General features: G+C 48.1%; 3 protein-coding genes; all 3 read left to right on the top strand.

The window, feature by feature from the left end:
- Positions 1-4,438: 4,438 nt before the first annotated feature.
- GSTUM_00007826001 (uncharacterized protein) lies at positions 4,439-5,960 on the top strand (the record flags this gene model as incomplete). XM_002839699.2 has 1 exon in its annotated part: positions 4,439-5,960. One exon carries the CDS (start codon positions 4,439-4,441, stop codon positions 5,669-5,671), a length of 1,233 nt encoding a protein of 410 aa, XP_002839745.1. The 3' UTR covers positions 5,672-5,960.
- Positions 5,961-10,404: 4,444 nt separating this feature from the next.
- On the top strand, positions 10,405-12,448 carry GSTUM_00007825001 (uncharacterized protein). XM_002839698.2 has 5 exons: positions 10,405-10,568; positions 10,626-10,978; positions 11,027-11,047; positions 11,097-11,180; positions 11,249-12,448. The coding sequence occupies exons 2-5, from the start codon at positions 10,933-10,935 to the stop codon at positions 11,314-11,316; spliced, it is 219 nt and encodes a 72-aa protein (XP_002839744.1). The 5' UTR covers positions 10,405-10,568; positions 10,626-10,932; the 3' UTR covers positions 11,317-12,448.
- Positions 12,449-13,995: 1,547 nt separating this feature from the next.
- On the top strand, positions 13,996-17,898 carry GSTUM_00007824001 (uncharacterized protein; the record flags this gene model as incomplete). The annotated part of the gene is made up of 2 exons (XM_002839697.1): positions 13,996-14,442; positions 15,826-17,898. 2 exons carry the CDS (start codon positions 13,996-13,998, stop codon positions 17,896-17,898), a joined length of 2,520 nt encoding a protein of 839 aa, XP_002839743.1.
- Between the last annotated feature and the right edge of the window lie 2,564 nt (positions 17,899-20,462).

The following is a 20,462-nucleotide window of genomic DNA, read 5'->3' as shown; positions in this document are numbered from 1 at the left end:
ACTTTATATGACCGAGTTGTTGAATTTTGGATCGGGGAGCGAAGCCAATTGCAAGTGGAAGTCAGTACAAGTTGTCAAACCTGTTGGAAAGTCAAAAGATGAGTGAATGCAAAGAACCTCGATTGTCGCCTGTACATATCATTCAGACTGCGGAGAAGCTGCCTACTTATATCCTCTGATCCAGTGCAGCAACAATCCACGTATCCAATTCCCAAAAACACGGTAACCTTATTTCCCGTCATGGAAAAAACTATCCCAACAGTCTCTGTATCTCTATCATAATAACTTAAATAGGAAGAAAGTAATAACTGTTATGAAATGATGATGGTATGAGTGACTTAGAGTATAGGATAGGTGAATGTAAAGCTGGAAAACAGAAAGAGAGATTAACGTAGAAAATCAACACGAGTTACCCCGTAATCTTGGGCCGTTTCTTTTGAGGGCATAATGTTTTCCCTTTATTGTCATTATCAATGTATTTTATATTGAGTTTGATATACTGTGCCCGTCGCCGACCAATTGGGAACTTCATGACCCAGTACCCTATTGGGGAATACCGGCGGTGATAGTGGTCGATGCTCATTAGTAAAGAGATCCCTCTATTCAAGAGGCGGTCCTGTCGTTCAAGGAATTGTGTCCTTCTGTAAGGGCTAGCCAAGGCTGGAACTGATGAGGCGGAGAACCGCCTAGTTAGGCAGGTTGTGTTGTGTGTACACTCGGGCTCGAAAACAATCTAGTGTTATATGGGCGAGCCTCGGCATCCAGGAAAAGTGGTTCAGCGGGATGGGGAGATATTCATCAAGATTAAACCGTACTCGAGTACCGTACCTGTTCAACCCTAGCCCGGTTCCTGGTCTACACTTGAATCAGCAGTAGCCTGTTTTGCAAATCGCATTTGGGTACCATGAAACAGTTGCCGTGGCAACAAGAGCAAGCCAGGATCATAAATTTCTCACGGAGCTTCCCTATTGGTTTTCGCGGGTGCTCTTGACCCCTCAGCCTCGTCTAAACGTATCAGGCATTCGGGTTTGATCCTAATCAACGATGATCTTATTCATCGAGCTCCTTACCAGAACATTCTCCCCTTCTATTATTGTGCGCGAAAAATCCAGGATTCTGCGTTACATCCTACCGTAGGTTTGATCCTCGCTCTTGATGAAGATCCCACAGATATCTGACGCCAGGTGATGGGGTGTTGCAGGCCGATACAACTCCCTGTTCAAGCGAAAAACCACTAGGAAGATCGGAAAGAAGCGGGGAAAGAAAACGGAACAGTATAAGTTAAAGAATAAGTGCGCGGACTGAGTAAGTGTAGCCCTTGAACTGGGAGTAATTCTGGGTTCCAATAGGCGCTCCTAGGAGCAATCCCTAAAGCTAATTCTTTATAGTACCAAACGTCGGGGCTCTAGGAAGAATAATTCCCAATTGTGCGTACAGTAATCAAGTGCTTTAGAGAAACAAGCCAACATTTACCCCCCAATAGGCAACGAAAATCGCTTCCGGACGACCCCGGCGAGACGTGCGGATCAAGCCAAGAGTCCTGTTTTCTAGAGGCAGTACAGGAAGGGCTTGAGCTGCAAAATCTCCATATTGAAATAACAGCTCAGGGGGGGGGTACTGTAGATTAGAAATTATGCGTCGGTTTATGAGGGCAGGCATGGAGAAAATACGGGGCCTAGATCACGAGGATAGCATAAGGAACATCAACAACGAAGGTGTGGCACTGAACCGGCAGGGGAAGCACAACGAAGCCGAGATATTGCATCGACGTGCATTGGCGGCCCGAGAGAAAACGGTCGGGCGAGATCACCACGATACATTACTGAGTGTCAACAATCTTGGTGCGGCTCTACATGGTCAAGGAAAGTACTACGAGGCCGAAATTATGCATCAACGCGCATTGGGGGGCAGGGAGAAAACGCTCGGGCTAGACCATCAAGATACCTTGAGGAGTGTCAGCAATCTTGGTGCGGCTCTGCATGATCAAGGAAAGTACGAAGGGGCGGAGATTATGCATCGACGTGCATCGGCGGGCCGAGAGAAAACTCTGGGGGTAGATCATCGAGATACCTTGCATAGTATTGGGGATCTTGGTGCGACTCTGCATAGTCTGGGAAAGTACGGCGAAGCTGAGATTATGCATCGACGTGCATTGGCGGGCCAGGAGAAAATGCTAGGGCTAGACCATCAAGATGCCTTATGGAGTGTCAGCGAACTTGGCGCGGCTCTGCATGGTCAAGGAAAGTACGAAGAGGCCGAGATTATGCATCAACGGGCATTGGCGGGCCGAGAGAAAATGCTCGGGCTAGACCATCAAGATACCTTGCGAAGTGTCAGCGAACTTGGTGCGGCTCTGCATGGTCAAGGAAAGTACGCAGGGGCCGAGATTTTGCATCGACGTGCGTTGGTGGGCAGAGAGAAAGCTCTGGGGATAGATCATGAAAATACCTTGCAGAGTGCTCACAATCTTAGCGCGACTCTGCATAGTTTAGGAAAGTACGACGAAGCGGAGATGATGGATCGACGTGCATTGGCCGGGAGAGAGAAAGCTCTGGGGGTAGATAATCAATATACCTTGCAGAGTGCTCACAATCTTAGTGTGACTCTGCATAGTCAAGGAAAGTACGCAGGGGCCGAGATTATGCATCGACGTGCGCTGGTGAGCCGAGAGAAAATGCTCGGGCTAGACCATCAAGATACCTTACGGAGTGTAAGCGAACTTGCTGCAGCTCTGCATGGTCGGGGAAACTACGAAGGGGCCGAGATTATGCATCGACGTGCATTGGTGAGCAGAGAGAAAGCTCTGGGGATAGATCATGAAGATACCTTGCAGAGTGCTCACAATCTTAGTGTGACTCTGCATAGTCAGGGAAAGTACGACGAAGCGGAGATGATGGATCGACGTGCATTGGCCGGGAGAGAGAAAGCTCTGGGGGTAGATCATCGATATACCTTGCAGAGTGCTCACAACCTTAGTGTGACTCTGCATAGTCAGGGAAAGTACGACGAGGCCGAGATTATGCATCGACGTGCGTTGGTGGGCCGAGAGAAACTGCTCGGGCTAGAACATCAAGATACCTTAGGGAGTGTAAGCGAACTTGGTGCAGCACTGCATGATCAAGGAAGGTACGAAGGGGCCGAGATTATGCATCGACGTGCATTGGAGGGCAGAGAGAAAGCTCTGGGGGTAGATCATGAAGATACCTTGCAGAGTGCTCACAATCTCAGTGTGACTCTGCATAGTCAGGGAAAGTACGATGAAGCTGAGATGATGGATCGACGTGCATTGGTCGGCAGAGAGAAAACTCTGGGGGTAGATCATCGAGATACCTTGCATAGTATTGGGAATCTTGGTGCGACTCTGCATAGTCTGGGAAAGTACGGCGAAGCTGAGATTATGCATCGACGTGCATTGGCGGGCCAAGAGAAAATGCTCGGGCTAGACCATCAAGATACCTTACGGAGTGTCAGCGAACTTGGTGCGGCTCTGCATAGCCAAGGAAAGTACTACGAGGCCGAGATTATGCATCGACGTGCATTGGCGGGCCGAGAGAAAACACTCGCGCTAGACCACCAAGATACATTGCAGAGCCTTCATGACCTAGGTGCGGCGCTCCATTGCCAGGGGAAGTACCCAGAAGCCGGGGATACACATCGATGTGCGTTGGCGAGCAGAGAAAAAACGCACAGCCTAGAAGATAGAGATTCCTTACAGTGTGTCAACCATCTCGGTAAGAGTCTGTGTGGCCAGGGAAAGTATCACGAGGCCGAGATTATGCATCGGTGTGCATTGGCGGGCAGAGAGAAAAAGCTCGGGCTCAATGATCGAGATACCTTAGAGAGCCTTCATGATCTAGGCGTGGCACTACATTGTCAGGAAATGTACGCCAAGGCAAGGGATATGCATCGACGTGGATTGGAGGGTAGAGAAAAAACACTCGGTCTAGATCATCTAGACACCTTACAAAGTGTCAACAATCTCGGAACGACTTTGTGCGGTCAAGGAAATTACCACGAGGCCGAGATTATGCATCGACGCGCATTGGCGGGCCGAGAGAAACTCCTTGGCCTAGATCATCGAGATACCCTAGGGAGTGTCGATAATCTTGGTACAGCTCTCTATAGTCAAGGAAAGTACAACGAAGCTGAGATTATGCATCGCTGTGCATTGGCGGGAAGAGAGAATGCTCTCGGGGTCGATCATCGAGATACCTTATGGAGTGTCAACAACCTCGGTACGACTCTGCGTAATCAAGGAATGTACAACGAAGCTGAGATCATGTATCGACGTGCACTGGCGGGCAGAGAGAAAGCGCTCGGGTTAGATCATCGAGATACATTACAGAGTGTTAGGGATTTAGGTGTTGCGCTGTATTGTCAGGAAAAGTACGATGAAGCGGAGATTATGCATCGACGTGCCTTCGCGGACCGGGAGATAATGCTCGGGGTATACCATCGAGGTACCTCACATAGTGCCAATAATCTAAGTGCGGTGCTGCAAGATCAGAAAAACAACTGCGGAGTAGAAATTGCTCATCCACATAAAACAGCCGATGCGGGGAACGCTTTTGGACCACATAACCCAGACGTCCTACAAGGTGTTTTCCGACTATCGATGACGCTTCTTGCAGAGAGAAAGCACGAAGAAGCTCAGATCATGTATAAACAGGGCCTAAGGGCAATGGAACAGGCTCCTGGGCCAGATCATCCAGATGCTCTCAGCAGTATAAATTTGCTCGGCGAAACACTTCTCGATCTAGAAAGGTATGCCGAAGCGGAGGCTATTTGTCGACGTACATTGGTGGGCAGAGAGAAAGCTCTAGGAGTAGATCATCCAGCGACCCTTACGGCCGCCGATAACCTTGGTCTGACACTGTATCATCAAGGAAAGTACGAAGAAGCGGAGATAATATTTCAATCTACACAGGCGGGTAGAAAGAAATTGTTTGGAATATATCATCCAGATACCCTGCTGAGCGCCCTTCGCCTGGGTATGACGCTGCTTGATCGGAAAAAGTATGGAGAAGCTGAGATCACCTATCGGCATGCCCTAGGGGTTATGGAGAATGCCCTGGGGCCTGATCATCCGGGGGTCCTCAACAGCATGAATACGTTAGGGGAGACACTGCTTGATCTGAAAAGGTATAGCGAAGCGGAAGCCATGTGCCGTCGTGCGGTGGTGGGTAGAGAGAAGATACTTGGACCAGATCATCGAGATACCCTACTTAGTGTCAATAATCTTGGTCTGGCACTGCGTCATCAGGACAAGCACCACGAAGCGGAAATTAGTTATCGACGTGCACTGATTGGTACGGAGAAGACGCTTGGGCTTGACCACCGAGATACTCTAGTGTGCATGTACAATCTTGCTGGAGCGTTGCACAAACAGAGAAAGTACGATGAGGCGGAAATGATGCACCGGCGTGGGCTGGAAGGTCGGGAGAAGGTTCTAGGGCTGGGTCATCGACACACCCTTCGTACCCTTATCAAACTAGGCACCGTGCTGTACGAGAAGAGAAAATACGATGAAGCGGAAGTAATGTATCGACGCGCAGTTACGGAGGCAGCGAGAGCTCTAGGGCCAGACCATCCTGTAACTCTACAAAACTATCACCATCTCTCGATGTTTCTCTATTCCCGAGCGACGCGCCCCTTGGATGATGCACCATGATGGCGATGCAGGGTTTACTTTCGCTCCCCGCCGTAATCATATTTGCTATTTCCTCATACATAAATTCTCTCTCATTCAATTTCCGAAATATCCACCTTTTTTTACGTCAGATTCCTTGGTGAGGGTGTTAAATGGTTCAATTTTTTTGATTAATACTCGCTTGTCTTCGCGATCATGATTTGGGCAACTACTGCAATGTTCTGGGAATATTCCTATTGAGAGGGCCTTTCTCTGTGTTGGTTATTTGACTCATTTCTCTTCTTGATTGTTTTAGGCTTTTATTTCCTGTATATTATACGTTATATTTATATATCGGTTGACTACTATCCAGGGGAAGAATAAAGAGGAAGGTGGATCAATCTACCTAGACACTGGAAGAATCGCTAGAGGGGACAAGAAAATAGCAACGATGAAGTTCGAGAAGTGGGCATTTTAGCCAGGCAGCTCAGTCGTGTGAGAAATGTTTCACAATCAATTCCGCCGAGCGGGTACACGTAGTCCACGGCTCCTCTATTCCTCTGTAGCAGCTCGCACTATGACAGCACGCGGGTTGAATACCCCGTTTGTGCAACACGATAGATTATTAAATCCGGAAGCTTCCAATCCGGCATTCTGTACATGTGTTGTAATTCCTGTTTGAAGTTGTACTTCTTGGTTGATTGGGGCTCTACCGGGGGGTTATCGGGCCCTATTTATCCTACAGGAGAGCGCGCTACAATCGTCCATGACATGACCGATGCATATTTGGAAGTCATATTACAACAACAAGTGTTGAAAATGGCAGTTAAGCACCTGTAGCTCAGGCTGGAGGCTACAGTGGTGTGCGTACCTCTCAGATGAGGACGCGTAAGCAGTGAAAATTTTTCTTCTTATTTGTTCCTTATATTTCTTTCTCCTCCTTTCTTTCTTTTCCTTCTTAACAACAAGAACAATGAACTCCACTCCACACCTCTTGTATAAAACTCTCCTCACTCTTTATTCTCTACTCTTCACACACATACAATAAAAGGTTCCCTCATTACCATTAGAGCCAACTCAGTCCACTGCATAAAACCCACCTTTCAGTCATTACTGTTGCAACGACAACCGGTTTTATCCTGTCTGTCGTCCTCAATTTCCAACAACAAGCTCTCCGCTAGATTCGAGTGACCATCCATGATGCAAACAAAGCCTTCGTAGGATCAAGCTTCGTCTTCAATAAATAGGTTATGTTGAAGTCTTGAGCCACAAACTATTCTAGCCTATCAACCCTACGAGCCGAGCTGCTAGACTCACATCCGACATCCGGCCTATTACGAACTCTTTCGTTCAAAGCGCTAATGAAGGAACTGGAGGCTCTCTCTGCTTGATGGGTTAAGCTAGATTTGCCTTGGAATCCGCTCTTTGTGCTCGGCTCCCAGGGTTCTTTGGCAGCTATTGCTTGGTGTTTCTAGGGTGGGGTGTCTTTCCCAGGATGGCATATTGGCTGCTTCGGCTTTGTTGGCTTTCTACACCTGGTGTTGGAGCTTGCGCTTGGTGTAAATATTGGACTACTATATGGATCACAACGAAAGAATTCCTTCTCTCTCTAGGTCACCACACGTATCCACACTCGTCCACGCAAGTCTCCATTTTCTCTACTTACTGCAATGCTAAAAATAAATGTCAGACTCTATAAAAGCTCTCTCTCACTCCTGCCTGTCGTAGCCACATTAAAGCTTCTTGAAAACTTCCGCTCCATGGAGTCCGTTTGACTCTCCTGTACTGCTTTCGACGGATACATCAGCTCCTCCCATAGATATGTCCATTTAAAGCGCATCTCCCAAACCCTTTCCCGAACAAATAAAACATCCTGAGCGTGCCGAGCAGCACCCATCATTCCCAACTATTACGATCAGCTACTACCAAGATGTGGGTATGATAGGATGCTCACATGACTAATTAGCATCTGGGTGCGCCATCCACCACCATTCAATTTTATAAGTCCTATTTCTAATAGTTGTCGGAAGAGTGGGTCATGCCCTCTGTACCGCTATCTCTTTGGGCTCATTGCCTAGTATATATAAGCCTTGCAAATTCCGAATTCAGGTGATATCGGGGGTACTTATCTGCCTGTACCGGGTGACCTACTGTTTGTGTTATACCGATATTGTGCAACATTCTTCCAACACTAAAACCCACAAAGCTACATTCTCGTTGACCCGCCATGCCCGTAGACATCTAGAATGAAAGCGCAACCTTCAAATTCTAATTAGAAAATTTTTTACCAATAGTTGGTTTGGGTTAGCCTCCGTTCTTGCGCATCTATTGAGCCCATCATAACCGTCGTCATTCTAATGCCGCGAGTACCATCACAGGAGCTAAATATGGGTATCATTCAGGCCGCCCAGCAGTCGGATCGGATAGCAGCGTTTCCGGAAGTTAGAATTGGTAGAATTGGGTTGTCTGTATGGTGCCGGATACCGCTCGCTTCGTCTTGCGGGACCCAGGCCCTAACCAGTATCCTCTGGGTACTCTGGGAGACTGCAGGGGTGCCTATGTCGAACCCCCGGTCCCCTTGCAATCTCCATGATCAATTCCCTAACCCTAGCCATATAGCCCGTAGTCGTATTAACTATTATACCGCTTCGACCAGTGCTCCTTGAATTGTCTATAGATTCTTGTTTTTGGCGCAGTGGCGGGGATATACGCCCGTTGCCTCCCGCCAATTTCATAGGGCATCTGAGAGGAATCGTGACGTCGCCCTTCTTATGGCGAGCAACGGACCACTCCCACTTTATTCCACTTTATTAATGCTTAACCGCTCCTGGGCCTTCGAAGGAGTTAAGGTATGATGGTGTCCCGCAGATTCTACTGACGTGGTGGGTATTCGGAAGGTTGAATGGTGGGGAGCCATGTTTATATTTGCTCAAGATATGAAGAATACCGAATTTCCCTTCTTTTTCTAGAACAGTCAATTTTGTACAGTACTCTACTGGCCGTACAATAACTGTCGACACAGAACACCGCTTCCTCCTCCATGACTATTCGCGATGGGCAAATCTCTCATCCCGCCATGAGCCTGGGCTCTCCTGGGCCGCTGTGGAGGTTCGGTCATCTCTGGCCTAAGTCATATCACGCGAATTGGCTAGGAAGCATGGTCAGATAGTGTTTTCAGTAGCCGATAGGGTTGGTATACTCACGGTTATTGTGAGGATGCTATTTCGTTGACTGTGAATGTTATCGAAGGCTGCTTTTTATGAGCTATGACTAGATAGTAAGAAGCATTTAGTCACTCACCTAGGCTGGGGGGGGGGCGTTATGTGTCCATGAAAGCCTGCTAATGATGAGAGAGCAATACTGTGTGCACATGAGAAGTAATGTCTCGTATGACCCAGTGACTCGGGACGCGCTTACTTTGGGGTATCTAAAATTCCGCTAGAGAGCCCGGCTTAAGATTCCAAGTGATGAAAAATCTATAGTACCGTACCTTACTCGTGCGATTTGCCGGGGACTTCAGAAAAACGCCGTTCGGCAGGGCCCCCGGTAAAGAACGCTCCAGTACAATCAAGCTAGGAGCGTGCCAGTGGGTGTGGCGCTGGAACCTGGCAGGGAACACTAAAACTTACTAGACCATCATGGTTAGTCAAATATTCGAGTACTACGAGTATTGTCGGTTTGCATAATTAACCAAACTTTTGGAGTTGGAAACTTCGACTACAGGCAACATCGCAACCTCTCCCCCTCATTGCTGAACCCCACTACCGGTATACCTCTACCACAACAAGAAATTCCCGGTGTGTATATCATATGATACAAGAAATTAATTAGGGTTATGTATTCATTTGATTCAGTTGTCGTTTCGATAGTCAAGTATCGCGAAAGAAGTATCATACGCCCCCTCGCGTCGTGATGTTTGGTTAATCACGCTAGCGTACAGTAGTCTAGCAGAATGGGTGACAGAAAAAGACTTCCACTTTATTACCCCAACGAGAATAAATAACGGGGGAGCCAAGATCTACGTAGGGAGGGCGAGACGAATGAAGGACACAATAATTTACCAACTGACTGTCTAAAAGGGAGTGAAAACCACAAGGTCGAATCAGAAATGACACTACGATATTTAAGGAAAGTAAACCATGGGTATGGTTGGCACGGAATCAAGAATTGGCTATATGTGAATCGGGAATAATATTATAGCTATAGCTCGAGTAGGCAAAAGTGTTCGTAGCGTAGGAACCCTGGCCTTTGGCTATCCCTGCTAGGATGCTAATCTCCGGATTCGGAGACAAAAGTGTTCGAGAAGGAATACCGGTAGTACGAGTACCTTCCTGACACAATACCGGTATACCTGTAGCCGGAATCCTGTGGGACTCGGAGTGTTTAATCTTGCTATCTAGTTTTCGCAACCCCGTTGACTCGTCAACTAAACGTTTTATGGGCCTGGGCTGATGTCGTGATTGACAGGATTAATTGGAGGCCGACGGAGATGGCGAATCGGAAGGGCTTTTACCCGTACCGGTACGGTGCTTGCGCAGGATGAGTTTAATTGCGTTGATAGAGCCGTCGGTGTCTGTGTAGAGTGGTATAGGTACGGTAGTGGGGTTGTCAATGGCGGACATGCGGTAAATAATGAGAACGGAGTTGGGTTGGAACAAGAACAACCGTTGAAATGGCGACGCCCAAAATGGGACGATTAGTAATGTATTATAACACAAAATATGACCGATCGCCAGCTCACGACTTTTAGAGTAAGTTTGGAAGTCGCCAGTTCTCCTTCAACTCTCCCTCCGCTCTATCGTTCAATTCAACTAACCAACTAAACGGTAAAGACAGGAGCATCTATATAAATCGCAATAAAAAACATCCTCCTATCTTCCCATCGATCACCACTCATATCCACTCTGGTCCAGGCAAGTCTCACTTTCCTCTACGTACTGTACTGTACTCCCATATTAAAAAGCTATGATTAACCATGCTAACAAAAGAAAGACAGCCTTCATAAAGACTCCAATTTCTTGTAGCCTCCACTCCGTATTACCCCTTTGACTCTCCCCACACTGCTTCCGACGGATACATTATTTCCTTCCGTGGATGCGTTAATATAAAGCGCATCTCCGAAACCTTTTTCCAAACAAATGAAACAATACCCGGAGCATGCCGAGCAGCATCCATTATTTACAACTGGTACGATCAGCGACTACCAAGATCCGGGTCGGGTTACGCGAGACTGATTCGGACATGGGCACGCCATCCACCACCCTTCGATTCAATGAACCCGGTTCCTAATAGTTGTCCGAAACATGGATCGTGCCCTCTTTACCGCTGTCTCTTTGGGCTTCTCATCCGGTGTATAAGCTTCGCAAATTCAGAATTCAGATAATATTGGGGACACAGGTCTACCGAGCTACCCACCACGTGTGTTATTAGTATTGTCCGACACCCTTCACGTGCTAATGCCTACCAGGCTACATTCTCGGTGACCCGCTGTACCCGGAGAAATCTAGAATGAAAACACCACCTTCAAGAACTGATTCCAAGTTTACCGATAGTTAGTTTGAATTGGCCCCCACTTGTCCACTTATATTGGCCTTTCTAATACCACAAGCGCTATTGCAGGCACCGAATATAGATATCTCCCTAGCCGTCCAACAGTCAAACCCGATGATAGTCTTTCCGGTGGTTAGAGCGGCTCGCTTCGCCATGCCGGACCCAAACCCCAACCAAGATCGACCAGTTACTCTGGGAGACTGTTTGTCACATGTGAACTCCCACCCCCGGCCCCTCGCAATCTCCATAATCAATTCCCTAACCCTAGCCTATATCCCACGATCGCGTTCGCTACCACTTTCCCTAGTGCTCTCCGAGTTACCTACAGATTCTTGTTTTCGGTGTGGTGGCTGCGGTGTGCACCTATCACCTCCCCCCCGTTGCGTTGGGATGCCCTATATTTCCAGACTTCTGCGCAAGGGCATCTGGGAAGGATTGTGGCATCGTGGCAAGCAACGGAGCACTCCTGCAGGATAGACGCTTAACTGCTCATGGGCCATCGCAACACCTAATATGTAGTATGGTCCCGCAGGACTCTACAGACGTGGGGTATTCAAAGATTGAACCGAGGGAAGCTTGTACGCTTTTCCCCATGTTTGAAAGGAAGCCACCTGACGGCGAGCGAGGAGGGATTGCCAGCAAAATAAATTTGTCTGTCCAGTGTACTTGATATGGCTGAGTTGCCCAGCAATCTTGGGCTATTTATTTCGCAAGCCTAATGATTTCCCCAGATTATCATTTATTAGTGTATTCTATATTGAATCTGACACAATATACCGGTATTTGGAATCCGTCACCGACCGATTACAAACTTCATAACCCACTATCCAACTAGCAGTCATGATCACCGAGGTGCATCGGTAAAGAGATACCCAGTCTTCAAGAGGTGGTCCTGTCGTTCTAGGCATTGAGTCCTCCTGTCAGAGCTTGTCGGGGCCCGAACGGATTCTACGAGTACTTGGGTACGAAAATGTTGAAGGTTCTAGCTTGATGTTGGTTGATCGAGATAGATTGTGGAGATTCCGGGAGTCTGGCGGAGAGTTCAGGGGCTCAATGGATTGGTGTGGAGGTTCAGAGATTGACAGGAGATTCTCCAGACATGTCTTTCCTTTGTTATCACGGGAGTGTATGGAGGAAAGGGTAGCATGCTTGGATAGATACGGATAGGTGTCATGATTCATGGAATGGCCAGGATACATTGTTTACGTTTTACTTATACACCAGTCTTCGCCATTAGTTTAGAACCGAACGAACAAAGTTGTTTGTTCCTTACCTCTCACTCTTGTCCATATCCTGTGACAGTTCCCACATAGTCCTTTAGTTTTATCTTTATCGCTGCGTTAGTCAATCATTGACTGCTACGCCCACACATAAGATATAAGAGGCGTGGAGTCCATCTCCCCCTTCATGTGATAAATCCGGTGTGTGTACAGTATCCCAAGAAGAAAAACGCCCCCCCTCATCATCTTATCATCTTCCACGAGAGGTCCCCCACAGTCCGGTAGCCTACCGTATCAGAAGGACAAGCCGAGAACCACCTGATTAGGGAGGTTATTTAGTGTGTGTGAACTTGAAGGCTGCCTTTTGCTATAAATGGACTTGCCAGTGAATGGAGAAAGAGGGGTTCCGCCGGATAGGAGAAAGATATTGATGAGAACTTCATCGCACATGGTAGGTTTGATTGTATCGCCATCGAGAATATCCATCTACCGTACTGATAACCTGTATGAAGCCGTGCTCGGCCAATGACTTAGGTTCACATTAATTGACACTAATTCATGAACATACAAGTTCAACTTTAGCCAGGTTCCTGATCTGCACTCGAACTAGCTCCTCTTCCAAACTGTATTTGGGTATGATGGTCGGGGACTGTTGCCGGGGCAACAATGGCCAGCTAAGTTGATGACTTATCACGGAACTTCCCTATTGGCTTTGGCGTGTGCACTTTACATCTCAGCCTCAACCTTACTTCTCAAGCAGTCTGACTTGACTCCGATCAACGATTTTCGTATCCCGCGAGCACCTCACCACGATTTTTTCCCCAAGGATTCTGTTTCACATCTCTGTAGGTTTGACCCTCGCTATTGATGCAGATCCCACTCATATCTGACATGCGGGGTTACCGTGTTGCAGGCCGATTATACCCCCGGCTCTAGTGAAAAACTATTAGGAAGATCGGAAAGCTGAGAAGAGGGAAGAAGGCTAGGGGTCGAAGAATAAGTGTACGAGCTGAGTAGGTATGGCCTTCGCACTGAGAGTAAACTTGGATTCTAACTAGCGTTCTCAGGGACAATCCGCAAAACGGAAGCTTTATAGTACCAAGCGGCGGAGTTCCAATAAGAATAATTCCGGATCGCGCCCAAAGCCTACTCCAATAATCTAGAGAAGAAGCCAATTGTCATCCCCCTAACGAATAAGGGAATCCGGTTACGGGAAAACTGCGACGACAAGCTCGGCCCAAGGCAAGAGTTGAGTTCACCCGCGTCGCAGCAGAGGGGAGACTTGAGCCGCAGGCTTCGCGCATCCGGATAATAGCTCAGAGGGCACACCGCAGATTAGAAGCTATGCGTCGGTTTATGTCGGCAGGCGCGCGGAAGATACGGGGCACAGATGATCCGAATAGCATAAGAAACATCAATAACAAAGGTGTGGAACTGCACCAGGAGGGAAGGTATGAGGAAGCCGAGACTATGCATCGGCGTGCCTTGGGGGAAAGAGAGAAGGCGCTTGGGCTAGAGCATCGAGATACCCTAAATAGTGTGAATAATCTTGGTGCCGCGTTGCATTGTCAAGGAAAGCACGACGAAGCGGAGATTATGCATCGACGTGCATTAGCAGGCAGGGAGAAAACCCTCGGACTACGTCATCTAGATACCTTACAGAGTGTTAATAATCTCGGTACAACTCTGAGTAAGCAAGGGAAGTACGGGGAGGCCGAGGTTATGCACCGACGGGCATTGGAGGGCAGAGAAAAAGCGCTCGGGCTGGACCATCGAGATACATTGCAGAGCGTTAGGGACCTAGGTGTTGCGCTGAATCGTCAGGAAAAGTACGACGAAGCGGAGATTACGCATCGACGTGCATTGGTGGGCAGGGAGAAAACGCTCGGGCCAGATGATCGAGATACCCTACAGAGCATTCGTGATATGGGTGTGGTGCTACATTGTCAGGAAAAGTACCGCGAGGCCAAGAAAATGCACCGACGTGCGTTGGCGGGCGCCGAGAGAACCCTCGGACTGGATCATCGGGATACCTTACAGAGTGTCAACAATCTCGGTACGACTCTACGCAAGCAAGGAAAGTGCAACGAGGCCGAGAAGATGCATCGACGTGCAGTGGCGGGCAGCGAGAAAACGCTTGGGCTAGATCATCAAGATACCTTACAGAGCGTTAGTGATCTGGGCGCGGCGCTGTACCGCCTGGAAAGGTATAGTGAGGCCGAGAGTACCCATCGGCGTGCATTGGCGGGTAGAGAGAAAACGCTCGGACTGGGTCACCAGGATACCTTACGAAGTGTCAACAACCTTAGTGTGACTCTGCACAATCAAAGAAAGTTCGACGAAGCCGAGATCTTGAATCGCCGTGCATTGGCAGGAAGAGAGAAAGCGTTAGGTTTAGATCATCGAGATACTTTGGAGAGTGCCAACAATCTCGCCGTGACTTTGCGCTGGCAAGGAAAGTACGGAGAAGCCGAGATCCTGGATCGGCGTGCATTGGCGGGAAGAGAGAAAACGTTAGGTTTAGATCATCGAGATACTTTGGAGAGTGTCAACAATCTCGCCGTGACTTTGCGCTGGCAAGGAAAGTACGGAGAAGCCGAGATCCTGGATCGACGTGCATTGGCGGGAAGAGAGAAAACGTTAGGTTTAGATCATCGAGATACTTTGGAGAGTGCCAACAATCTCGCCGTGACTATGCACTGGCAAGGAAAGTACGACGAAGCCGAGTTCATGCATCGACGTGCATTGGCGGGAAGAGAGAAAGCGTTAGGTTTAGATCATCGAGATACTTTGGAGAGTGCCAACAATCTCGCCGTGACTTTGCGCAGGCAAGCAAAGTACGGAGAAGCCGAGAACCTGGATCGACGTGCATTGGCGGGAAGAGAGAAAGCGTTAGGTTTAGATCATCGAGATACTTTGGAGAGTGTCAACAATCTCGCCGTGACTTTGCACAGGCAAGTAAAGTACGACGAAGCCGAGATCCTGAATCGCCGTGCATTGGCAGGAAGAGAGAAAGCGTTAGGTTTAGATCATCGAGATACTTTGGAGAGTGTCAACAATCTCGCCGTGACTTTGTGCAGGCAAGGAAAGTACGGAGAAGCCGAGATCACGCATCGCCGTGCATTGGTGGGGAGAGAGAAAACGTTGGGGCTGGATCATCAAGATACCTTAAGTAGTGTCCGTAATCTCGGCGCTGCGCTCCATCGTCAGGGAAAGTATGACGAAGCCCAGATTATGCACGAACGTGCACTGGTGGACCGAGAGAAAACGCTTGGCCTTGACCATCGCTATACCCTACAGAGCCTTCATGACCTAGGTGGGACGCTACATTTTAAGGAAAAGTACGCCCAAGCTGGGAATACGCATCGACCTGCGTTGGCGAGCAGAGAGAAAACTCATCGGTTAGATTACCGAGATACCTTACAGAGTGTCAACAATCTCGGTACGACCCTGCGTAGTCAAGGAAATTACGGTGAGGCCGAGGTTATGCACCGACGAGCATTAGCGGGCAGAGAGAAAGCTTTCGGCCTAGACCATCGAGATACCTTTGAGAGTATTCATGATCTCGGTGTGGCACTGCATTGTCAGGAAAAGTACGCTGAGGCAGCGGGTATGCATCAACGTGCATTGGGGGGTAGGGAAAATACCCTCGGGCTAGATCATCAAGACACCTTACAGAGTGTCAACAATCTCGGCACGACTCTGTACAGTCAGGGAAAGTATGACCAGGCCGAGATTATGCATCGACGTGCATTGGTGGGGAGAGAGAAAAAGCTCGGCCTGAATCATCAAGATACCCTTGCGACTGTCGACAGTCTTGGCACAACTCTGAATAGTCAAGGAAAGTACAACGAAGCTGAGATTATGCATCGGCGTGCATTCATCGGCAGAGAGACAGCTCTCGGGCTCGATCATCGAGATACCTTGTGGAGTGTCAACAATCTCGGTACAACTCTGCGCAGTCAAGGAAAGTACGAAGAAGCGGTGGTTATGCATCGACGTGCATTGGCTGGCAGAGAGAGAACCCTCGGGCCCGATCATCGAAAGACCTTATGGAGTGTCAACAATCTCGGTACGACTTTGCGTAGTCAAGGAATGTACAATGAAGCTGAGATCATGTACCTACGCGCATTGGCGGGCAGAGAGAAAATCCTCGGGTTAGATCATCCAGATACTTTACAGAGTGTTAGGGATCTAGGCGTGGCGCTTTATCGTCAGGAAAAGTACAATGAAGCGGAGATCATGCATCGGCGTGCCTTTGAGGGCCAGGAGAAAATGCTAGGGTTAGGCAATCGAGATACCCCACATAGTGTCAATAATTCAGGTGCTGTGCTGCATGATCAGACAATGAACAACAAAACGGAAATTGTGCATCCAGATGCAACAGTAGGGGCGCAGAGCTCGCTTGGAACACATCGCGCAGACTTCCTACAAGGTGTTTTCCGACTAGCTGTGACGCTTCTCACCGAGAGAAAGTATGAAGAAGCTGAGATCATGTATCGGCATGGCCTTGGGGCTATGGAAAAGGTTCTGGTGACAAATCATCCAGGTGCCCTCGATAGTATGAATATGCTCGGCGAAACGCTGCTTGATCTGGAAAGGTATGACGAAGCGGAGGCTATGTGCCGACGTGCGTTGGCGGGTAGAGAGAAATCTCTAGGAGTAGATCATCCAGCTACCCTTACAAGCGCCGATAACCTTGGTCGGATACTATATCACCAGAGAAAGTACGAAGAGGCGGAAATCCTGTTTCAATCTACGAAGGTGGGCCGAAAAAAAGTGCTGGGGCTATATCATCCAGATACTCTACTGAGCGCCCTTCGACTGGGTGTGACTCTACTTGATCGGAAAAAGTATGGAGAAGCTGAAACCATTTATCAACATGCCCTAGGGGTCATGGAGAATGCCCTGGGGCCTGATCATCCGGAGGTCCTCGACAGCATGAATACCTTAGCCGAGACGCTGCTTGATTTGAAGAAGTATAGCGAAGCGGAAGCTATGTGTCGGCGTGCGCTAGCGGGTAGAGAGAAGACACTTGGACTAGATCATCGAGATACCTTACTAAGTATCAATAATCTTGGTGTGGCACTCCGTAATCAGGATAAACACCACGAAGCGGAGATCAGTTATCGACGTGCATTGATAGGTGCCGAAAAGACGCTTGGGCTTGACCACCGGGATACCCTAGTGTGCATCTATAATCTGGCTGGGGCATTGCACAGGCAGAGGAAGTATGATGAGGCGGAGATGATGCACCGGCGTGCGCTTGCAGGGCGAGAGAAGATTCTAGGGCTAGGTCATCGGCACACCCTTCGCAGCCTTATCAAGCTTGGGGCAGTACTGCACGAGAATAGAAAATACGATGAAGCGGAGATTATGTATCGACGCGCAGTCACGGAGGCAGAGAGAGCCCTAGGACCGGGGCATCATGTGACTCTAAAAAACTTTAATAACCTCTCGATGTTTCTCTATGCCCGGGAGACAAGGCCTTCGAACTAGCATCTTGGCGGGCATGGGCAGTTCATGTTTTCTCAGGCACGGAATTATGTGTATGTCTATTTCTTTATACATCTTATCTTTTTTATTTCCTTCTCAATAAATATATCCACCTGTTAAAGACGTCAGATTTCTTTCTTCATGATTTAGGTGTCAAATGGTTTAATTCTTTTGACTAATTTTAAGTCAGCTTTCTGATCATAATCTGAGCATCTAGAACAAATGTTTTGTGAGGATTATCATAGAAAAGGCCCTTCTCCTTGTAGGTTATTTCTCTTCTGGACCTTTTTGTTGCTTTTTTTTTGCTGTTTCTCATACCTCGCATTTACATATTGATTATATTGGTTGAACAGTATCGAGGGGAAGAACAAGGATGAAAGCATATTAATCGACCCGGATACCGGCAGAACAGTTACGGGGCGCAAGGAAGGAATTACGATGAACTCTCCGAGCGGGCAGTCGGCTCAATAATGTGAGAAATGTTTCACACACTTCCGCTGCGTGGCTGCACGTAGTCCACAGCCCCGCATTCCTCTACAGGTATCTCCAATACCACAGAGTGGGAATACCCCTATTTCGTAGTTCACGGTAGAGCGTTTAACCAGACGCTTCCAATCCAACATTCCAATAAAAGGTTAGAGGATTCGAGTGACCGTTCATGACACCCCCAAGCCACAAGTTGTTCAAGCTTATAAATCACACAAGCCAACCTGTCCGACTCGGGTCCAACATCCTGTCCATTCCTTCCGAGCCCGTTCGCATTAAGCACTAATGAATGAACCGGTGACTTTCTCTGCTTGAAGGGTTGTCCTAGATTTGATCCTGGGCGTACCGTTAGCACAGCCACTCGCCAGAACTGTTCACGAAATGCTGACAAGCAACCCCCCCCCAGATCTTTCCAGTCCGGGAGTTATTTACAACAACTAATTGCTAAGATTTCTGTTAATTTTCTTTTTTCTTTTGATAACGGTTAACCGATCAGAATATGCCAAATTTGCCCGAGCAGAAAATAAAGGGAACTTCTAAATCCTCCGGAAGAGAAATATCCAACATTGATAATGGCGTGAGCATTGCCAGCGCCTTTGCCTTCCCCCTCTAGCTATCGGAATGGTAGAGAGCCAATATCAATAACCCGGAATACGGTAAGAACTGGAATAATGGGACCATGTGCTAGGACGTTGGAGATACATTTTTTAGTGGGGTGTGGTGTTTTTTTCTTTCATATTCATCGAAGAAAGCAAGTCTTTTGATGTGTTTTTCGTACCTTTTCTAGAGGAGGAAATTTTGGACGACAAAGCGTGTGGTCCAGTTACGGTATTTGAGTTATTATGGTAGCTAGCTGGTGACTGGTCTGGAGTGAGTGTGCCTGGCTGTGAATTTTACCGCTTTGATTGAGATGGCTATTCTTTATTTTAAACACCTTTTATGGTTCTTGTATAGTCTGCTCGATTGTCATCATACCTGTTGATTATCCTTTAGCTCGCGCGCTCGTTCACTTGCACCTTGACACCCCAACCCCCCACCACAACCCTACCCCACTACACGCCCCGATTGCGCAATCTCAATTAAACATGTCTCGGATCACGACCACTTCTGACGAGTGGCTGTACTCGGCCCCCGGGGTTCTTTAGCGGCTATTGTTTGGTGCTCCAGGATCGGGATGGCATTTTCGGGCACGGTAAGCTGGCTACTTCGACCATGTTGGCTGTCCACACTTGGTGTTGGAACTTGCCCTTGGTGTGCTGTGCGCTGCCCTATACCATTTCTCGACTTTCCCACGTTCTCTTGTATCCCGTCGTATTGTTTCGAGCCACTCATTGTGTCTAGGAAGTCACGATATAAGCCAGCATTGGATTCTTGGGTCACTCTGAAATTAGAGAATTTCTCTCAATGCTTTCCCGCCTTCCCCTTTTGTATCGCTTTTCGGGCTCCTATATGCGTTACTGGGTGGATTTTGCTAGCAAAAGTGGCGCTTATCATGGTTTAGCTTTTTCAAAGTTATTTGTTCGTTGCATGTTATTCGGTTGAAAAGGTCGTGTCTTCACCACAGCAGGTTTTGGAATGTTCGGCAGTGCTTCTAATCGTATGTTCTACCGCACCGTGGGACTCTAGTACGCGCTGAACTATGGGAGGCAAATAACTGGACCCCAAAGATTACTCCATATCCAGCCATTGTTTCTTCGCCTCCGTCTTCGAACAACGGAGTATCCTGGATGTTCCAAACGGAGAGAAGGAAAGGAGGGAAGAAGGGCTCACAAGCGCAGAAAACTGCCGGGTATCAAAGAACCCTCTTCCAAAGCCCCCTTTATCGCCGGCTCGTGGTATGCTGGATACAAGACTCTAAAACTAGTAAGGAGTCAACCTGAAAAGATGTGGTGTAGCAGGATCTAATTCTCCCAGACTTATCCGGGGTACCTCTGATCATAGCATTTCTTTTATGCTAACTTGATTGAGCTCTTACCATGCAATCCGGGTTGGGGGAGAATAATGTGTATGATACCCAGACGGACGCGAGACGGACCAATGTTGTTTCCCCACCCTACGTATCCATAGACGGTGGTAGAGCA

This window comes from Tuber melanosporum, assembly GCF_000151645.1.
Source record: "Tuber melanosporum whole genome shotgun sequence assembly, scaffold_4, strain Mel28".
Classification (NCBI taxonomy): domain Eukaryota; kingdom Fungi; phylum Ascomycota; class Pezizomycetes; order Pezizales; family Tuberaceae; genus Tuber; species Tuber melanosporum.
The sequence above is the reverse complement of the archived record's forward strand: the minus strand, read 5'-3'. Positions and strand labels throughout refer to the sequence as shown.